The following is a 12,573-nucleotide window of genomic DNA, read 5'->3' on the forward strand; positions in this document are numbered from 1 at the left end:
TGATAACAATGCCTTCTTCTGAAATACCTCCTGAAGGACCTGCCTGTGGCTGTTTTACAGTGGACTTTAAAACATATATATATATATATAGAAAGAGAGAGAGAGAGGGAATATACTCTAAAATAAAAAGCTATGGTATAGTAAACACATAAGGCAATCATGTATAATGTAGTCATTTATGATCGTGTTATGTACCATACATAATTGTATGTGCTAGACTTTTATATGACTATCAGTGCAGTAGGTCTGTTTACAGCAGCATCCCCACAAACATGTGAATAGTGTGTTCCACTATGACATTAAGACTGCTATGATGTCCCTAGGCAGTAATGATTTTCCAGCTCCGTTATAATCCTATGGGACCACTGTTGTATATATGGTCTGTTGTTCACCAAAACTGTTAAGCAGCAGAAGACCATGTATAAAATATTCAGAATAGGGAAATCTAAATAGAAAGAAAGTTAATTAGTGGTTGCTTAGGGCTGGAAGGGGAAATTATAATGAAAAACTGTGGAATTTCTGGATGATAAAAATGTTATAAGATTGTGATAAGGGTTGCACAACTCTGTATTATGCTAAGAACCTATATTACACCTTATATATTTTCAATGGATGAATTGTGTAGTATGTGAATTCTATCTCAATAAAGCTGTTTTGAAAATCAAATCAAAAATGGAGGTGTGGTGAGTGTAGACATGGAGAGTAAGTTTTAGCAGTGGGTCCAGTTTTATGTGTGTGAAACATCAGGATCAAATAGACAACAAAAGCAGAGTGTCATGTTGCTAATTGATAAGAAAGATAAATGAAAATGCCTCTTAACTCACTAGCAAGAAGATATAACTGCTTTAGTGAGAAGTATTGATAAATATGAAAAGATTTTATTTTTTTAAAATAAATTTCAACTGTTCTATATTGAGCCCCCTCTGTCTTTTCTTCCCTTAACAGGATTTTAGCCATATTTCCTAACTTTTCTGCTATTTTTGGCAATTAAAAAAGGCTAATTCTTGTGTTCAAGAATTTGCCCTTTATATTTAAAATTTAACTTTTATATCCAATGCAAAGTGATTCTCCTCTCTTCTTCCTAGAAGAGGCAGAAGCTGTGCAGGAGGGAATGTCGTCTGCCTCTCAGGCATTTTTCAGGCCTTCTCACTTCTCTCCTGTCTCTTTCTACCACCTTTAAGTGGTGCTATCTCTGGGGCAGTGATGAAGGAAATGAAGGAACAATGTTCTCATGCTTCAGAGCAGATTCCAGGTGCACACACACAGAGACCTGCACCCTTGCCCTTAACACTCTGATGAGGACTTGACCTTGTGAAAGGTTGTGGCCATTCCCTTCCCATGTGAACTGGCCTTTATTTACTCTTTTTCTGGTAGTTTTCCAAATACTTGTATTGGCTTCTTTTTTTAAAAGGTCAGTTTCCCTCTCCTGCTGCTATTTAGACTTGATCATTATTCCTTATGCTATTTTACTCAAGTCCTTGGAAAGAATGTTCAATGTAAGCAATTTCCACTTTGCTGTCTACCTATGAGTTACATATGAGCTATTACTTGTTACAAATTGTTAGTTCTAGCAACTTGCTGAGGAGGTTATTACATCAAAGTACTGTACATATGCGGTTGACTTTTCCTTTTTCTGGTACTGTCTTGATTTGAGGGGTGTGGAAACTAAATTGTTAAAGACATCATCAGATATTGTCACCACACCTTCCACCCTCTTCTTTTCTCTTTTTTTTGTTTGTTTATCTGCTATTTTCTCCTATTTATCATTGCTTCCATCAAAATATCAGATTCAATTGAAACTCTATTCAAATTCAGCAAAATCATTAACAGCTGGAAATTATTTGTGTATTTCCTCATTAATTGTCTTGCTGATTTCTATAGAGTTAAACCACATTATCCAGGTGGTGGTATGTTGAACACAAAGGCACAATAAGCACTAAATAATTTAATTCTAGCTCTTCCAAACACTACCATATTCTCCAGTGACTTGGGCAGCAGTGGTGATTATATCTGTAGGCTTGTCTTCTTTGTCAAATCTGGCAGTGGCTTTTTTGACATCACTAAAAATGACACTGCCAGTAGAGTCCTTGGGGTGGCCCACATGTATTATTTTTAAGAAAGCAAATGTCACAGTATTGTGGAAACAATCATATTACTGGCACTTTAAATCATACCTCACCATGTCAAGGTAAAAATAGCTTGGGACAACAGATCTGAGTTTGATTAAGAGTACTGTGGAAAACAGAGTGAGGTAGAAAACACACATTTTTAAGTTCTTCTACCTAGTTCTCTCATTCCAACACCACAGAATACAGCCACTCAATCTATGAGCTGGTCAGGCATAAAAATTCTCACTTCACTTTACGTCCTCTGCAAGTAGACAATTTTGGATCTGCAGTTGCTGACATCTCCAGAGGCCAGGCAACACAGACTTTTGCATGACTTTCAGAGCCACAAAAGAAACATGGGGACCCACAATTGGGAAGGAATCATTCAATACCACTTGACTTGAGATTTTGAAGTATAATTCCCATTTCACTAATAGCCAAGTTAGAACATATGCTGGAAGAGACACACAAGTGAAAAACAAAAAACACACATTTAACTGCATTCTTTACACTTGTGGAAAAAACACATAATTTAACTATTCTTGAGTTTACCTGATTGTCATGTACATAACTGGAAGAAGAAATTAAGTCTTGTTTTTATAATTAGACTACCAACGCAGAAGCAGAAGTTACACCAAGTCATGGGATATGTTGAGCCTTTAATACTGGGTCCTACACCTACTGATGGTGTGTTTTCCAACTAACTACCTTTAACTGCATGAGAAGAGCATACCTGCCTGCATACACTGGGGAGGGAAAGTTGGGAGAGTGGGCATGGTTACAACAAATCTGTTTTATGTTGGGAGGCCAAGGCAGGTGGATCACCTGAGGTCAGGAGTTTGAGACCAGCCTGGCCAACATGGTGAAACCCCATCTCTACTAAAATACAAAAATTAGCTGAGTGTGGTGGAGGGCACCTATAATCCCAGCTACTGGGGAGGTTGAATCAGGAGAATCACTTGAACCCAGGAGGCAGAGGTTGCAGTGAGCCAAGATCATGTCTTGCACTCTAGCCTGGGCAACAAGAGTGAAACTCCGTCTCAAAAAACAAACAAACAAACAAACAAACAAATGATTTTATGTTCCCAGACTTGAAGTCATAGCTTTCCTTCTCCTTTGGGACAGAAGAAAGTCTACTAATCTCACTTTCTCTCCAACTCTGGCTCATCAGGCTGTTTTTCTAATATATTTCTAACTCATCTATGTTTTTCCATTTTCTTCTCTCTCAATCTTCCCTTTCCACCCTATATGCCGATATCAGATAGACTAGCTTTCCTAAACTCATTTTAACAATTCTCTGCTTAAGAATCAAAGATGGCTCTTTTTTTGTCTATCAAAGCAAGTCCAGTTCCTTAGCTTGGCACTTTATCCCTATCCACAAACACCCTCCTTCACTCTCATATCTTCACTTTATTCCTCACATCTCAAGGTTTCTCTCACTTTCTCCCCAAGCTGCCTCATCTCCCATCTAGAGTGTGTTCACATTACCTTGGCTCCCTCCTCCAGTGTTTCTCAACTGTGGGAAACCATTATTTCTGCTGCCCCCGGGGATTCTGGTATGTTCCTCATTCCTTTACTCCATTAAAGAATCATAGCTTTTTGCTTATCCTAGCAGACAGGGGTTTGTAAAGCTTTGCTTCCCTTGATTTGTATTATAAAAGCAGAAGTTATTGGTTTGTTTTTAAATATATATATAAAATTGTTGTAATATTGAATATGCATTTCTTTTCAAGTAACACCCTTTCTTTCCACTTAGTGGATATTCTTCCTCCCTTGAAAATGATGGACATAGTTAATTCATGCGTTTCTCTGCAGTCAGCATAATCTTAGCCTTCCCTGATGTCATCTTTATTCTCTCTTCTTTGAACTCCTATGACACTTGTATATGACACGTACCCATTTATTACTTAGTTCTTGTGTGTTGCTTTTTTTTCTTTAGTGAAATGGGTAAAGTTCTTGAGAACAGTAGTCATGTCATATTTCTCAATATTTCCATCTAGTCTAATGTCAGGCATGTGATAAATCCTTAAGTTCCTGTTATCAATTCGTTCTGCTGAACAATTGGAATTTTCTGCCATTTTAAACATGTGTCTGTCTGAATCATGGATGCTAACCATGTTTGTAAAAGTCAAACATACTGATAATCCATGTATTTTATGGAGAAAAATTACAGTCTCCAGGCTCTGGGCAAATTTTGTGCACATGCAAAAATACTCAGAAAAATAACAGGAATAATTAAATACATGTTTCTGAGTTGAATGAGGTTTTAAAGGTAATCACTACCGTATATTTAGTGACAATTCTTCTCAGTGCCTAATAGTTTCTGGGAATTTGTGGATGGTTTACTCATTAAACTGTTGCTTACAATCTATCCCAACTTGTTTTGCCTACTCTAATTTCTCTCTTCACAAACTATCCCTTGTTCAGGCGGAAAAAAAAATGTGCATGAGGAATACTTTCCATGCATCTTGCCAACCCTGTTAAGAAACATTTCATTTGTTCTCCCAAAGCTAATGTTTACCTTTCCACATAGATAGGACTTTCATCTAAAATCTGATATTTTAGAAGTTTTCATTTACCACTTTAGAAGCAATATTTTGTCCATGTTACATAGGTATTCACCACCATTACTTTCACTGAATTCTGTATCAAATATGATTATGAAACAAATCACTGTAATATACTGATAAGAAATAAATTAGCATACACCTATAGTACCCTGCATTTGATTTGTGTAGCTATGTGGATAATTCTACACTGTTGGGGGAATGCTACCATAATTTAAATAGAAAACGAGTTTTGTTTTCTAAATAAAGTTTAATGGTGTATCCAGAAATAATATTCTCCTATCCTTGGTTTTAAAGTGCTCCAGGAAGCACAAAAGCTTTCTGGGATTTCATGTATTCAAATGGGGTTTTAAATATGTTATTTCATTTCTTAACAATTCAAGTACACTTATTACGCATTTGCTTGTGCTTCCATAGATCGCCAAGCTGACCTTGTACATATGTAACAAATGATCTTCAAAGACAATTTATGTTTTAAAGTATTTTCTTGATTTATGTTATTGGCTCACTGACTATTCCGAGGGAAAATGAGGTGGAATACTTCCAAATATGTCCTTCTCACCTTCCTCCTTACACCTCCCTTTCCTGCCAAAATCTTGTTTTTACAGTTTTATTTTGTTACTGATGCTCACTCTGTGTGGTCCTTTTCTAATAATAAAATAGAAATAGAAAAACACACCCATTTATTTTCCCCTTTACTGTAATCCTGGCCTCTTGGGAATTTGGAGGTCAGTGATTTGCTTTGTCTCCCACTCCTTCCGTTCTTCCCAGATAGGAGCTTATTGGATGAAGAGAGAACAGTGGTGCTTTGTGACTGGGGGACTGGGCAGTGCTTGACCTAGCACTTATCTCCAGGTGCATACACCTGCAGTTCACTGTGGCTGGATTGTTGGATCAGCCAGTCAAACAATTTATTCTTTTTAATGAATTAATTGGGCGTTTAACTGAAATGGCAAATCACAGTCCTGAATTAAAAGGGTAAAATGGTGATTTGTATAAGGATAACCTAAATTATTTGAAGAAAAATGCAGAGCAGTGTCATGCTCAGTATACATCCTGGAAAGTACAAAAACCTAATGTCAACTGACTCTGCTATTTCAGAGATAAATTGTGAAATAATGGCATTCCTGTATTTATTTTATTACCCAGATATAATGTATGAGTGAAAGTTTAAATGGAATACTTCCAAAATATTAGTGTTGAACTGGATTCAAATTTTGGGGGAAAAAAACAATTCTTTAAAAAGGGCAGATACACTGGAGATTGAACACAATAAAACCCTAGAAATTATAAGTTTAGCTTAAAACTCCATCATTAATACATCCCTTTAGAGTATAACAGAGAACAATACATTCTCACATTGCCACAGTGCCCTTTGTTCTGCAATCCTAGAGAACTTAACGGCAAATACAGTTAAAATTAACAACAGAGCAACAGATTTCCTAAAGGAATTGTTGTAGACAGATGGAAATGAAACAAATCGGCTTAAAGTTTAGATCGAAGAAATCAACCATGGGGGCTTTCTTTATTTCATTTCACAATGCATTCAAAGTCAGAGGACTCCCGATATATAACTGAGTTACAATTTGGCTGGTAACTAAAAACAATTGATGTTCATTTAATGTGTTATTTACAGGTACTAAGCACTCATCACACATTAACTTCTTTAATCTTGCAAGGATTCTATGAGATGGTGTGTTAGTTTCCTAGGCACGCCGTAATAACCACCACACATTTGGAGGCTTAAAACAACAGAAATGTATTCCCCCCAGTTCTAGAGACTAGAACTCCAAAATCTAGCAAAGGTGCACTACCCCTGGGGTCTCTTGGGGAAAATCCATTCCCACTTCTGGTGACTGTTACATTCCTTGACTTGTGGCTGCATCATTCTAATCTCTGTCTGCATGGTCACATTGCCACCTCCCCTCTTGTCTTTGTCTCCTCTGTGTATCTTTTATAAGGACACTTGTCATTGAATTTGGGGCCCACACACATATTTGAGGATGATCTTTTCATCTCAAGACCTGTAGCTTAATTACATCTGCAAAGACCCTGTTCTCAATTAAGGTAACATTCACAGGTTCCCAGGATTAGGATGTAGACAGATCTTTTAGGGGTCATTCAACCCACTGCAGCACTGTCTTCATTTTACAGATTAAGAAAATAAAGAGAATTATCTAACTTGTATTGGACTACATGTAAGGTATGAACATTGTATGAAGTATTTTACATACACCGTACTACCTAATGTTCATAACATCCTATGACATAGGTATAATTATTATTATTGGCATTTTACAGATAAGGAATCTGGGCTTCTTGAATTTAATTTACTTAATATCACCCAGACAAAAAATTTACTTCCTTTCTGAAGGCAGATTGCTAGACAAAAACAAATAATAATTATTTATTTATACAATTATATATTTATTACATAAATACCTGAAATATATAGTATATCAGATAGTTTTAAGGGTTATCAAAAAACAGAAGAAAAAGGGAGGATAGAGAATACTGTGAACAAATTACGTTTTTAAATAGGTGGTCAGGGAAGGTTTCACTTAGAAGAGATCATAGATGGAAGGAGAGGAGAGAGTGGGCTATGTAGAAATCTGGGAGAAGGGCATTCCAGGCAGAAAGAACAGCAGGTGTAAACCCTTTGAGGCATGTTCAGTAACTACAATAATGAAAAGTAGCATACGTCTGTGTGACTATGTGTGTGTGTGTACAGTAGTGAGAAATACTGGCTTCTCTTTTAGACAGGTGAGGTATGAAGTACCTAAAAGAATACTCGGATGTGAGTAGAGTAACATATATGCCTCAAGATCAGTAGCAAGATCTATGCAGGAGAAAAAAACTTGGAAGTCATTATCAAATACAGTGCTCCAAATCCAGTGCTCATTGCCCCATACCAGGAGGAAGCAATTTAAATAAACAGCACTTTTGTGCAGGAAGTGCCAAATTGTGCCATGTTGACAATTGCATTTTTTTAAAAAATGACTTTTAGAGTTAGTCCTCCTATTGTCACACTCAATAAACTTCAAAAAATGAAAATACATGCTCACAGAAATATGAAATAAATTTACATAGGTCTAACCCTTAACATGCTAAAATCATGGACTCAAGTGGGTTATGCTCATTACTAAAATATCATTTATCTTTTGTCTTTACAATGCAGTTGATGTGAGCATGGCACTTTAACGTCAAGTGTGGTAGAGTAAGCATGCCTAATGCTGGACATCTGGTTAAGCAGTTCAGTGGAACTCCAGAAGGCGGACAATTGGATCTACGCAGCCTAATATCCTCTCTGTAACTGGAAGCGAAAGATATTTTTTTCCCTACAATTTTGACTTATAATAAAATCAAAACTTCTTAAGTGCAGAAACAAGAAAAGCCTTCTCAATTTACTAAGCTCATTCTTGATAGTCAATAATTATCAGACTCTACCTAACAAACCAAGTGACTCATAACAGATCGTGGTGTTTATGTAGTCTTACTCTTCTTTTCTGCCATTCATTGAATGGAACCATTGCTACAAAGAAATTCTTGCTGGGTTCTGTACACGTGCATGTTTCAAGAAGAATTGTGTTTATAGCAGTCCAGTCATGATTACAGAATTTCCTTACATTTTAATATATAATTTGCCTCTCTTTGCTGCAGGTGGAACACAGGAATGGGGTGGAGTAGGGGGTAGACTGCTTTGGAATGTCAGTCAAAAGGGTGGGAAAACATAATCGGGGCTGGGGCTAATGCAAAGCACTTGGTGAACCTGCCTTGGTTAATGGACAAAGCCAAAATTTAAGCAGGGAAATTGAGACTGGAGCTGCCTAGAGGGAAAGCAAAAAGCCTAGTGGTGGGACAAGGAGAGTGCAAAACTGAGGCACGGAGCCAAGAATGTGGATACTAGGAGGGGAGTCTGAACATCAGCAGATTAGGACCAATGAAGAGTTGTAGGAATTGAACCCCAACAATGATGTAGATGTCAGCTGTCACTTGCGGTTTGTTACTAGGGAGTGTAATGCTTATACTAGCCATGAAAGATTTGTTAGGAAATGTGACCTATTAATTTCTAAGAGACATTGAGATACTTATGATCTTTTGTATAGACTATGTACTAATTCTTCTTTCAGGTTTTATTTTTTTTTTTGTTAGCATGTTTTCATCTTAGAATTTTCTTTGCTGTAACTCTTTCCTTATCCAGAAATGTTCTTAGTCTCTGATTGTCCCATGAATGACTGGTGTTCTTTCCCGCCATTCAGATCTTACCTTAAATTGTCACTTCTACCAAGAAGCTTTCCTGACAACACAATCTAAAGAATCTGTTTAGGACTTCCTCCATTACATCTCTAATTTTCAGCATGGGATCCATCTGACATTTCTTCCCTCTTTCCATTCTTTCTTCACTTCCTCCTTTCTGCCCACCTTTCCTACTAGATTTCAAGTTCCATGAGAGTTAGAACCTTGACTGTCTGATGTCCTATGGTAGCTTCAGCACAGAGGAGAGTAAGTGATTCTTAATATTCCTCAGTAAATATTTTAATTAAATTATAAATAGATGGATATTTGCTGCATTAACAATTACTTCTTAAATGTGCTTGTTTTGTTGCCGAGCTTTTAACTTTTTTTTTTGTTTGTTTGTGTTTTGCACTGTATCAAAGAGGAGCCATTGAAGAATACTGTTGTCCTATCCCAGAAGGAGCAAGCGGACAACACTGATATCCTGACTACTAACCATCCAGCACCACTTAAAGGTATCTATTTTTATGGCACAGGAAATAGGATGTATTAGTCATTCATTTCTTAATAGTAGTAGACTGCATAAAAACCACTTGTAATTCTTCCTGTTTATTCGAAACCAGAGGTCCCAAAACCCCCAGCTGTCTACCAATACCAGTCTGTGGCCTCTTAGGAACCGAGCTGCACAGCAGGAGGTGAATGGTGGACAAGCGAGCATTATCGCCTGAGCTCCACCTCCTGTCAGGTCAGCGGCAACATTAAATTTTTATAGGAATGTGAACCCTATTGTGAACTGTGCATGTGAGAAAACTAGGTTGCATGCTCTTTATGATAATCTAATGCCTGATGATCTGAGGTGGAACATCCCAAAACCATTGCCCCTACCCACCCCGGCTATGGAAAAATTGTCTTCCACAGAGCTAGTCCCTGGTGCCAAAAAGGTTGAGGACTCTTCTAAACCACTAGCATTACATGCTTCTAAGATATTTCCCAGAAAAGGGAAAGTGGGCAACAAATAGTATTATGAAAGCACCTCGATCATCAGGATCTTATATTTAAGTGGTTGATAGGAGGATTGCTGAAGAAAGAAAGGTTAGTTAGGATTCTCATCCACAAAATATTAATTTTGTTTCTAAGTAAAAATAATAAAAATCCTAAGTAGAAGTATTATGTGTCCCTGACCATTTCAAGAGTCAAAACCTAAGGTCAAAAATTATTAACGTCTTTCACAGCCTTTGCTTTACCTGTTTTTCATTAGAATCACCCGGGGACACTTTTAAATAATACAGGTACTAGGTTCCATACTCAAAGATTGTGATTCCACTAGTCTGTGTGGGACCAGGGCATTTATAGATAGCCTTAAGTTCCTAACACAGATACATTTTAGGAATGGTAATTAGAGTATTGTTTATAATGGAGAAAGATTGAAAATGATTTAAATATCCTTAAAGTGTTGTTGTCACAGCAGATTTAATAAGATGGGAAAATATTGACAACATATTATAGCATGAAAAGCTTAGGTTTACATCAAAGAAGAGAAAGCAAATGGTCCTGCTTAAAATAGATGTTACTTTTTAAAGTTTCAATGATACGTTCTTTCTTTTTCAGTGAAAAAGAAAGTTAGTTAAATTAGGCTTTTCTGTGTCTCCTAATTGGTGTTCCTTTTTAAAAGTTTTAAAATATCTTTATTGACATAATAATTGTACATATGGAGTACACAGTGATGTGATACAGATAAGTATAGTGATCAGATCAGAGTAATTCATGTATCCATCATCTCAAACATTTATCTTTCTTTGTGTTGGGAACATTCAATAATTGGTTTTACTTTGTGGAGTGTGAGCCATACTATTAAAAACAAAAAAAAAAAAAAAAGAAGAAGAAGCCAGGTGCAGTGGCACACACCTGTAGCCCCAGTTACTCAGGATGTTAAGGCAGGAGGGTCGTTTGAACCCAGGAGTTCAGGGCCATAGTATGTAATGATCTTGCCTGTGACTTGCCACTGCACTCCAGCCTGGGTGGCAGAAGGAGATCTTGTCTGAAAAAAAAAAAAATAGAGAGAGAGAGAGAAGTGTTCAGCACTGTGCTGCTGCCTCCGATTCCTACGGGGAGATGCTGAATTTGACCTTGCCCCACCTCCTTGAGGCTCAGAATCCTCAGACCCGCTGAGTGGAGGTGGACAAACAGATCTTTGTCACCATTATCTTAGACTTTGGGACACAAAAATCTTTCAGTTTCAGAGCCTAAAATGCTACTAAAAATGGAGCAAATGATAACCTAGACTGTGGGCACCTCAGAAAAAGAACAAGACTTAGTTAAATTTCTCAAAAGCAAAAAAAAAACCAATAGTATCCTTTTTTCCTTATTTAAAAAGGTTGAGGGAGAGAATAACTTTCTTTATCCCTTCCTGTGCCTAGGTCTGTCTCTGCAGGACAGGAAGAATCTTCATATTACTTGTTAAGCCCTGTTGTCACTGTGCTTTTAGAGAAAAACAAAACATTACACCCGCAAGTTTAGTGATTATCTGCTCTGGCTGGCCATGCTTTAAAGGTGAAGCAGCTTAGGCCCAGGGGTCCTGCAGCCAGCCATAGACCAAGGCAGTTTCTGCTCAGTCCACCTGCAGCCTTGTCCTGCCTGCCTGACAAGGCTCAGAGTGATTGTCTCCCAAACAAGTCCAGGGAGGTAAAGTCAGAACGCTGAGAAGGAAAAGAACCTGTAAAACACAGGACAAACACTTAAGTTATCTGAGCTGAAGAGACCTATAGTGAGAAGACCCTGCATGCCAGGTTTTGTGTTCTCAAGGATCAGCAAAACATAGATGCTATGGCCTGGCTAGTCCTACTGGTGTAGGAGGCAGGACTCAACTCTAGAGGTGGGGCCAGACACTAGATCAGATTGAGGACTAGCTAAAACAGGGACAAGGTGGAAGCAGCTTTCCTTAAGACATGCCCACCAATGTGCCATGTCAGCTTACCATTGTCATGGCAACACTCAGAAGTTACCATCCCTTTCCATGGCAGTAACTTGATGACCTGGAAGTTATTACTCTTTTTCTAGAAATTTCTGCATAATCCCCCTTAATTTACATGTAATTTAAAGTGGTTATAAGTATGACTGCAGAACTGCCTCTAAGCTGCTACTCTCAGCACACTATGGAGCCCTGCTCTGTAGGAGTGGTCATGGAGCTGTAACACTGCTGCCTCAATAAAGCTGTTTTCTTCTACCACCAGCTCAGTGTTAAATTCTTTCTTGAGCAAAGTCAAGAACCCTCCCAGGCTAAGCCCCAATTTGATACTTACCTGTCCTGCATCACTAACTTACTGATGTACTAAGATTTTTAGGAATCCAGAAAAAAAATTAACTAATCTAAAATACACAGGGTGGATAAAGTTGAAGTTGAACTTTTATTATCTCAGTTAGCATGCAGTGAGGACTCAAGATTTTATTGTCATGGTCCTATAAAATTTGATGGAAAGAAAATGTATGCAAAGGATGAATCAAGAGGGCAAAAATGTTTAAGTCTTTCATTAAAGAAAAGACACTCAATGCAGTGCAAGGCTTCAATACTGTGCAGTGGGGTGGTGTACGTTAGGAGAGTTTAGACCTTAGAAGGAATAGGAATACATATGAAATAATCAACATGAGTCTTCCACATCTGCATT

The 12,573-nt window shown here is 37.6% G+C and overlaps 1 protein-coding gene across 2 annotated transcripts in view; it reads left to right on the forward strand.

Moving 5' to 3' along the window:
* The window catches only part of MDFIC (MyoD family inhibitor domain containing), a 203,454-nt gene that overhangs the window by 187,188 nt on the left and 3,693 nt on the right, over window positions 1-12,573 (forward strand). For both annotated transcript variants that reach the window (XM_063708736.1, XM_063708735.1), the window contains exon 6: window positions 9,334-9,426. In XM_063708736.1, coding sequence (XP_063564806.1) covers window positions 9,334-9,426 — 93 coding nt within the window. The remainder of the gene's footprint in view (window positions 1-9,333; window positions 9,427-12,573) is intronic.

This window comes from Gorilla gorilla, chromosome 6, assembly GCF_029281585.2.
Source record: "Gorilla gorilla gorilla isolate KB3781 chromosome 6, NHGRI_mGorGor1-v2.1_pri, whole genome shotgun sequence".
Taxonomy (NCBI): domain Eukaryota; kingdom Metazoa; phylum Chordata; class Mammalia; order Primates; family Hominidae; genus Gorilla; species Gorilla gorilla.